The sequence below is a fragment of the Arachis duranensis genome, chromosome 2 (assembly GCF_000817695.3).
Source record: "Arachis duranensis cultivar V14167 chromosome 2, aradu.V14167.gnm2.J7QH, whole genome shotgun sequence".
In the NCBI taxonomy this organism is placed as follows: domain Eukaryota; kingdom Viridiplantae; phylum Streptophyta; class Magnoliopsida; order Fabales; family Fabaceae; genus Arachis; species Arachis duranensis.
Window position 1 is genome coordinate 86,022,733 of NC_029773.3, and position 9,110 is coordinate 86,031,842.

A 9,110-nucleotide genomic window follows, 5' to 3' on the forward strand; every position below is an offset into this window, starting at 1 on the left:
CGTGACTTCAGCTGGCTTTGCCAATTAAGAGAGTCACAGTCAACGGATCAAAAAACTATTACCAATAAGGAAGGAAAATAATAATAATTAAAAGAAAAATGCAATTGAATAACAAAATACAATAAAAAATCACTTCTTTTTAATACAAAATAAATAACTATGAATAACATTATTCATCCAAATTACACTTGATTATTAAAAGATAATAACTACCCACCCAAAGAAAAAACATGTACCTTAATTATAATAGATCAATCTAAATACATACATGAACAAATTAACAAAGGGTGGTTAATTACTTAATTAAAGCTAATTAAGCTAGCTTTAATTTTGATGATCCCTTTTTAATAATAATTTTCAAGGCTTAGTGTTCCTTGTTGCTGCTTCCATGTACTTATGAATGAAGGCTAATGCATTGCTAGTAACTTGTGCAACATTCATGGCCTTACCCCTAATTGAAGCTGTTCTCTTACTCATTCTATGGCCAGGGAATGCATAAACACAACTACTAGCATCTGTTAAGGCAGTGCTAACCCATGTCTCAACATTGTTAATGTGCCACAAGAAATCATCATTGATTGTTGATCTACTACTTTTGTTGTTCATCCTTCTTAGCTCCTTGATTGATTGACTAAGTTGGTCAACACTATCACTTAGTTGATTCACACAATCTTGAATTGTTTGGTACTCCCTTCTCTTCTTTCTGTCGTTGTTGTTATTGTTATTGTTGTTGAGGTTGTTAATCGCGTCGAGTTCCTTGGAAACTCCCACCAAGAAGTTCTTTGTGTGGATTGCCCTAGCAAGGCTAATTGACAAGGCAACATGTGCTAAGTGTTGTGGACCGTCGATTTCATTGGTGCTGGCGAATTTCGAAAGGGAACGGATACATAGTTCACGGTAGAGAGTGCCATTGCAAGAGGACTCTATGTATGATAATGTTTGGGATTTAGGCCTTGACAATGTTGGATCAACTTTACCAAGGGTTGGGAAGAAAAGAGAAAGGAAAATTGTGACTAGAAATGTGATATTGAAAGGTGACATTCTTTTAGGATTTGGGCAATTGAAGCTTGATGATTTTTTATTTTAATTGTGATGATAGAAGAAGAGAATTGATCGAAGTTCTCAAAATGCTTTGATTTGAGTTTGGGAAAATGGGAATGAGTTTGGTGATTATATAGAGGAGTGTTCAAATCACTATCACATGATAAGTTGCATGTTACGTGATTTTATGTCCACTATGCATGCAATGAGTTGCGCTAAGAAAGAACAATAGGGCATATATTATAAAATTTTAATAGCAATTGGTCGGTCAAAATAATAGACATAATTAAAATAGAAGATTAGCATTACCGTTTGTTATTCAATTAAGCATTATTACATTACATTATTATTGTCATTACATGTGCAATTAATAGTTAATTCAAGTCAAAGGTATTCCCACTCTACGTAACCAAAGAAAAAACCTACTAGTGTAACCCTATGTGCTATGTGGAAGATTGTTTAATTGTTTGCCCTTATTTGACAAAGGTTGCCACAAGGATTTTAAATTGTAGTTGTATTATTCGTGAGTATATAATTGTTACTATTACAATGGTTACTGTTACGTTAGGGTCAGTCCAGCTAGGCACGTCGGTCAAACCGACCCGAAGACATTCCGACCCAATCGAATGAATCGACACGCATGACTCGTCCGGTTGACGATCCGGTCACACACCCGCGATGTCAACTGCATGCCAGTTGTGGAGAAGGAACCTTTTTAGAAGGAGGCCTTCTCTTGTGGGGCTCGCCCTACTGACAAAATATATAAGAGGAGAGTCTTATCCCTCCTCCAAAGTACGTCACCCTACTCTGAGCTCTTATATCACGTATACACGCGACTGACTTGAGCGTTGGAGTGTCATTGCAGGTGACACCCCCTTCTCCACTTAGAGTGCTCGAAAGCTCAGCTGCTCTTTCGTACATATCACTAGAAGAAGACAGGCAGTAACCCACCTCCCCATCCCGAGACCTCTACGAACAGTCCGGTACCCGACTCATCGTACAGTTATAATAACTATACAATTTTAACAATAGTTAAAAAATATTAGGTTTGATTACTCTGTTAGTTCCTATAGTTTCACGAAATTTTTAATTAGGTCTCTATACTTTTTTTAATTAGGTCCCTGCACCAAATTTTTTTTTCAATTAGGTCCCTCTTAGTAGTAATTGGCTTAATTTTATAGGGACCCAACTAAAAAAAATAGTGTAGAAACTCAAATAAAAGGAAAAAAAATTATAGAGACTCAATTGAAAAAAAAATTGGTGCAGAGACCCAATTAAAAGAAAAAAAGTATAGGGACTTAATTAAAAATTTCGTGAAACTATAGAGATCAACAGAATAATTAAACCAAAATATTATTAAAGTTAAAATAATATTTTTTTATATTTTGATAATACATTTTTAGTTTAATTTTAATATATTGATAGTATAATTTTACATAATTATCCATTTATATTTTTATTTTAGATGATTATTCATACGATTAATATAAAAGATAATTATTTTTATTGATATAATATTACATAATTAAATATATAAAATTATTTTACACGGATAGTGTATCAAAATTAAAGTCATAATTTTTACTTTTATTTTTTAACTTTAAAACCGTTGTCAAATAATAAAAAAATAATATTTTAATTTTAGCAACATAATAATATGCATAGCATGTACCATGCATGTATTATGTGTATTATTGTAGCGATGATTGCGATATAAAATTTGTGTGTTTACAACTAAAATATTATTAGTCTATATATTATGACACGTTGCAACTTGATGCGATGCGTTATGATTTTAATGCAAAGCTCAATTATTGTATGGCTAATTAAGGGTGCAAACGACAACTTAAAATCATGGTAATTAACTAGTATGTTATATGAAGTAGTCAATTATGGCTCAAAACTTAATTATAGTGTCACCCGGTTTAAAGGGTTAATTAGCCCTTGACCTTATCACCTTAATATAAAAACAAATTCAGATTAATTAAGTGCGGAGTTAAAAAAGGGATGCAATGCTTAGGAAGGAAAAGAGCATGAAAGTGACTTGAATAATTAGGAATAATTAAATAAGATATTGTTAATGATAATGTAGGCTGAAGCATGGTGCAACATGGAGCTTTTTAGGCGATACCAACGGATTTATGTCTCAAAAATTATTACAACACACATGCGTGTAGCTAATTAATTGGTTGGCAAAATAATAATACCAACACCGCCAACAAGATTAGAAAATTACAGGTAGGCGTAATTTTCTTTAATTAAACAATATTATGTTTAATTAATTCTTGGTTGCTGGGTTTTGCAAGTGGAGTGAGACAGTAAGATATTGTAATGTTCCAGCAACAACAAATACTATAATCCAATTCAATCGAAGTTTCTTAACTATGATATATTAAAAACTTGCAATTTACATTAATAATGATTCAATATAAACCCCCTTAATTTTACTATCATAAAATAGAAAAAATCAAGAAGTAAGTTCTTGAAGAATTGAAGAATTTTGTGACGGATTTATAAATTCTTAAAAAAAAACAAGTACCAAGTAAGTTTTTGAGAAAATTTTGTAATGGACTTATAGATTATTAAGAAAATAAAATTGCTAAGTGAGTCCTCAAAGAATTGTAACATTGAACTGAAAAGTTAAAATTCTTTATAATTTTTCAAGAACTCATTTGGTACATTTGTTTTTCTTAAAGGCATATAAATCCAACACAATAATCTTAATACTTTTTTTTTCTTCTTAAAAACATTTAAATTGGTTGCAAAACTCACCCTGAAATAAAAATCTAACATTTTTTACCTAACTCATGACTTGGGAAGGAAGGAAAGCAACATATTGAAAACCATGGGCTCTGGTTCAATCACTTGGAAATCACAACTGAGATTTTAAATTTTATCTTGTTTTCTTGTCTTTGAAACTTGTCTGTTATTAAGTACCTGAAAGACATTATAAACAAGAAAAATAAAAATTATAAGGTGTTATTTTCTTTATTATTAATAGGTGGAAAATATTTGAACGTCTAAGTAATTGTACTTGGATGTTAAAGATGTTAAAATGACATTAATTTTTTAGATGCTTAAATAAAATCATTCCTAGATATTAATGTGACTAAAGGATGGTGTATAAGTATTTTGCATAGAATTTTAAGACAGGTTTGCATCTAAATGGTGGAATATAGACCGCTTAACTTAATAATAATGGTGATTTTAAGGTTTGAATCCGTGATTTTAGATTGCATTTGTTTACAGGCACAAGTCATCAAAATATGAATCTAAAGACACAAAATCATATTTGGTAGATTAGGCAAAGATAAAAATATTGTGTCCAAAAACACTGAATTAATATATTTTGTGTCTTTTTTAACATAGAAATACTAGTAAAAGACATAACTTATTTTTTATTTTTATTTTTTTAATTATTCTCATTAATTTTTTATAATTATATTTTTTGTTACTATATTTTTTTTAAATTTTTTGTATAAAAAAAAGAGTAAATTAAACTTTTACAATTTATTCTAATTTATTATCAAACAAAATGCAAAAACACTAATTTCTCTGTATCTGTCCTTGTTATGTTGTTCTTAATTAATTGTCTTGTCCTGTTTCCATAATTAAATATATCTTTAGTCATATGAAGACAACTCAATTGTTACTTTAAGCTCTTTTATATAGATAATAATTTGGTTTAATAATTTATTGAATTATTACTTGGCTAACTGTGATTAAAGAATTCTTCTGATTACCAATTCACTGATTGTTGTATTAACGAAAAAAAAAGTGGAGATATGAAAGGACCGAGGAGAATGAAGCCTCTTGGAGAAGGTTGTTGTTCTTAAAGTGGACAGCCAAATATTTCAGGAAATTACATTTATATTTTTGTGAAGTTGTTAGTAGACAATTAGAAATATTCAAATTAAAATAAAAAAAATAAAATATGTATGAAGAGTGAATTCGAAAACAAAAATAAAATAGCCTAAATACAATTATGTTTGAAGAGATTCTCACTCATACAACACTTGATTTGATAGAGCTTTAAGATATGCCCCATCTTCAAATTAATTGCTAATTCTACAAGAAATTTCTAAAATTCGCTATTCAATTATTTTCAATCTGAGTTACAAAAGATAAAATCCCTTATTTATATCTTAATTTTCCATCTTTTTTTTTTTTGGTCTCCCACGGTATCCCCCAACCCGGCAGGTCAATGACTAATCCGTCGCGGTACTGAGCTCCATTTAAGGGTTTGCCGCTGGCCAATGGGTTGCTGCATGCACAAGGCGGGATTCGAACCCCCGACACTTGCTTAAGCGGACTAGTGAGCTAACCACTAGACCAACCCAACTTGATTTATTAGTTGCTTAATTAGTTGCTTAATGGGCCTAATATCTTAATTCTCCATTTCTCCTAACTAAATTTATTAGTTGCTTAATGGGCCTAATACTAATAAAGCTTGAGCCTTTTCTGTTTGGCCGGAATTAGTCATGTCAACAAATACCCAATTACCAAAAATTATATATATACATATGTAATGACTCGCACATTTTTCAACTAAATAATTAACTACCAAAATAATAAAACTTATTAAAATAAAATAATTAAATATATAATAGACTAATACTCAAATTTAATTACAATAATATATTTTTTTTATAAAATATCAAATACATATTTTATATGTCTATGTTAATTGATAAGTATATGCTAGATAAGTATATATAGCATGGTTGTTTATTTATTTTTTTTTCTCATTTTAGCCTTGTCTCACCATAGGACCTTTTTTCGAAGTCTAGTTTGTGTTACAATTGCATTATAGATAATAATAATTCCCACATGTCCCTTCCCACCAAAAGTCCAAAACCAATGATACTCCAAAATAAAATATAAAGTGGAAAACTTGTATATACCTTACAATCCCCTTCCTACAAACACTACAATTTTGAGTGCAACATGTTTCCACAATACAACAAGGCACTTGACAATGAACAAGGATAATTAAGAACATGGCTATCAAACTCAAGAGTTTATCTAAATCCATCAGGTTTAGGTAGGCTTGAACTGAAAAACTCAAAACTCATAAGCTTGTAAAAGCTTACTCGTACGACGAGTTTATACGAATCGACGAGTTTAGCTCGAGAGTTAGAGTTTGACAACCTTGATTACGAGACTCAATTAACCTCAACAACAACTAAAGGGGATCTTAACAGTTACAGACAACATTATCTTACAGTTAAGGAAAAGTGAAGTCCAAATAAACCACATAGAAACATATGAATCTTCTGAAAGGTTTGCCCTGCCAAATTTAGGATCATTCAGCAACTTTCATACCAGATAGATAGACTTTGCTCTGAATCACGCTTCCACCAATCCAGAATCCAGGCATAACCATCAAACCAACCTTTGGTTTTTCATCGTTGTCTTCCATTATCAGATTCTTGACCACGCTTTCCATGTAAACATCGGAGAACTCGCTCCCACCTTTAACCTGAAAGACCTTGACATTGGGCTCGAAAGAATAGGCCAATCTGTGCAAAAGCCAAATTGACTTGGCCAATTTTAGAAAAGCTTGGTAAAATGGAGTCCTTGGGTGCCCTCCACCCATTACGTAATTTCGTTGATCTAAATTTCCAAAGAATGATGCTTCCATCTTTGGATGAACCACCACAAGGTATTTGCTCCTGCAAAATTTCCCGAAAATGGAATCTGGATTTTGTCCTAGCATGTCTAAGGGATCCATCTCCCTTAAAGCAAGAAATTGGTGGAAGAAGCTCTCTTTGGTGACCGTAATATTTTCTGAATTGACAGAGAAGCTTTCTTGCTCAAAGCCGCTGAACATTCTTTGGCATATGTAAGACTCGAAGGCATATTTCTTGTGAGCTCTTTTTGCATAAATGACATCAGGTTCTATTGAGTTTGCAGCTGCATCAAGGTCCCACCCAGCAGCTTTCATCATGTTGATCAAAGGTTTAGAAAAATCGTGAATGGCTTTCGCGGCTGCATCCACGGAAGAGGTAAAGAGATCTGGAGTTAGATCAACAGGGAAAAATCCATTTTCATTCTCTGATTCCTTGGTTGACAAACCTCTAAGCTTCAGATTTTTCTCTAGTTTGGCTCTTTTCTGGCTAGCTTCCTCAATCTGCTGCTGTAATTGATGGATCTCTGAATCTTTATTCTGGATTTCAGACTGGAATTTCTTCACCATGACCTCATAGGTTTTCAGGAGGCTCTGCTGTTCTTGAATTTCTGCGGCTAAACGGGAGTCTTGGGGAGAAACACACACCGGTTTTGGGTTGTTTTCCCTGTAGAAATGCTTGAGCTCAGACAAAGTTTTCAGCTCGCTGATAACAAGTTTATCGGCATTTTGGATTTTATCAGGGTCATAGGGGGTATGAGCGGATTGCAGCTGGATATAAGCCGACTTAAGGGAAGAGATATTTGTAAAGATTTTAGAAATAAGGGTTTCCATAGCTTCCGGATTCTGATTCATGGCCTCTTCCATTGGTTGAGGGTGGACCTTCTGACTGTTGCTCTCGCGTAATTGAGTGTCTTTCGCTCCAGTGGGTAGCATAGCTAACACCAACAAAGCTTGCAGTCAACAGAATCAAAATTAAGACACAACCTGCAAGCTTCCGAAGAAGTTCAATCGAGGAGATAAGTGCAAAAAATTATTTATTTTTCACATTTCACAAATAAAGTGCTTAAGCTCGACAAGAATATAAATAGATTAAATTGAACTTATTTCATGTCAGATGCTGTTTTTCGCAAGGGGAACTTTTCTGCCGAGTAGTCTTAAGGTATTTTACAAGTTAAATATTTTTCAATTTCAAATAAAATATATACAAAAATATGCATGGAAAGTAAGGCACCATAAGAAAGTGGCAATATGATGAAGATGTAAACATAGAAAGCGAGTAATTATTCAATCATTAAGCAATATAACAACTCATGAATACAAAAAATAAGTGAATTCCATTCTGCCAATCACAAGCCCAATGTTTATTGATTTAATCCTCTAATTCCATCTAAGGCTCCAACTCACTCTTTTCTCTAAGTCACTTTCTTTCCGGATACAAAGTCAATACCTAGAAAACACCACAAGTCTACAAGCATTCTGTCCACTCTTTACCTTCGTGTCTCCGAAACTGATTTCTAATTCCTCTTATGACTTAAAAAGTAAAACCAAATAGTATGTAAAGGCTCATGATAGTTAGTTCTCAGAATATAAAATAGTGGACCAATTAGGACAACCTAGTAAACAAAGGTACTCGATTTCAGATAAATCACCTCAGGGATCATGGATATTAATTTGTTACATAAGGAAAGTTCACCAGATCATGTCTCTCCTTCACCTAACTACAAAGTGGCAACTACAACCTGTACATCAAATTTGCTATGATGTGATCCCAACAAATCTGGAATCTCTTCTATATTGAGTCTAGGAAACCGCAACAAGAATATCAGAATAATCCAGTCTTTAATCTAACATCTAATTATGCAGTTAATATTACTACAGATACAATAGAGATTGCTATATATGCAAAAATACAAGGGTGACCCATTTGCCAAAAAGGTTGATCAGTCAGAAAAGTTCAGGTGTTCCACAACATCAAATTGTGAATGTTCAAAGTACTCAAAATATCATATTAATACACTTCGCAAAACGCAAAAATAAGAAATAACTAAAAATTAGGTATAGAAAAGAAAAATGTGGGAGTGAGATTTTTCTACCTAGAAAGACTGCATTTCAGGAAGAGAATGCATCCAGCAAGCATAACATCCTTGAACCTAAAAAGCTGAAAAAAAATAAAAAAGTTAAGGCATAATATGAGAAGAAATAGCTGCAATTATTGCTTTGTACACTCAACTCCAAATTCCGAATCAAAATTCAACAGTATTTTGCATTAATCTGGTTTCAGAAAACACAACCCAAAATCTCAATCAATAGAAAGGGATGATTTTTATTATAAAGAAATGATGGGCAGCATAAAAAAAACAATCTTAATGTAGCGAATTCACACACACACACACACACATAGAGAGAGAGAGAGAGAGAGAGAGAGAGAGAGAGAGAG

General features: G+C 32.6%; 2 protein-coding genes across 5 annotated transcripts in view; both read right to left on the reverse strand.

Moving 5' to 3' along the window:
- Positions 1-117: 117 nt before the first annotated feature.
- Positions 118-1,127, reverse strand: LOC107475497 (pectinesterase inhibitor 9). The gene has a single exon (XM_016095143.3). It carries the CDS (start codon positions 1,039-1,041, stop codon positions 358-360), a length of 684 nt encoding a protein of 227 aa, XP_015950629.1. The 5' UTR covers positions 1,042-1,127; the 3' UTR covers positions 118-357.
- Positions 1,128-5,915: 4,788 nt separating this feature from the next.
- LOC107475498 (protein GRAVITROPIC IN THE LIGHT 1) overlaps positions 5,916-9,110 on the reverse strand; it is a 3,434-nt gene continuing 239 nt past the window's right edge. The window contains exons 2-3 of one of the 4 annotated variants that reach the window (XM_016095145.3): positions 8,767-8,831; positions 5,916-7,657 (exon numbers count right to left, since the gene is read on the reverse strand). In XM_016095145.3, coding sequence (XP_015950631.1) covers positions 6,347-7,606 — 1,260 coding nt within the window. In that variant the 5' untranslated portion in view covers positions 7,607-7,657; positions 8,767-8,831 and the 3' untranslated portion in view covers positions 5,916-6,346. Of the gene's footprint in view, positions 7,665-8,766; positions 8,832-9,110 lie in introns of all 4 variants that reach the window. The other 3 variants (XM_016095144.3, XM_052257260.1, XM_052257259.1) reach the window with 3 other exon arrangements.

Excerpts from the sequence above, each read along its gene's own strand:
- LOC107475497 (XM_016095143.3), bottom strand. The coding sequence starts at position 1,041 with ATGTCACCTTTCAATATCACATTTCTAGTCACAATTTTCCTTTCTCTT.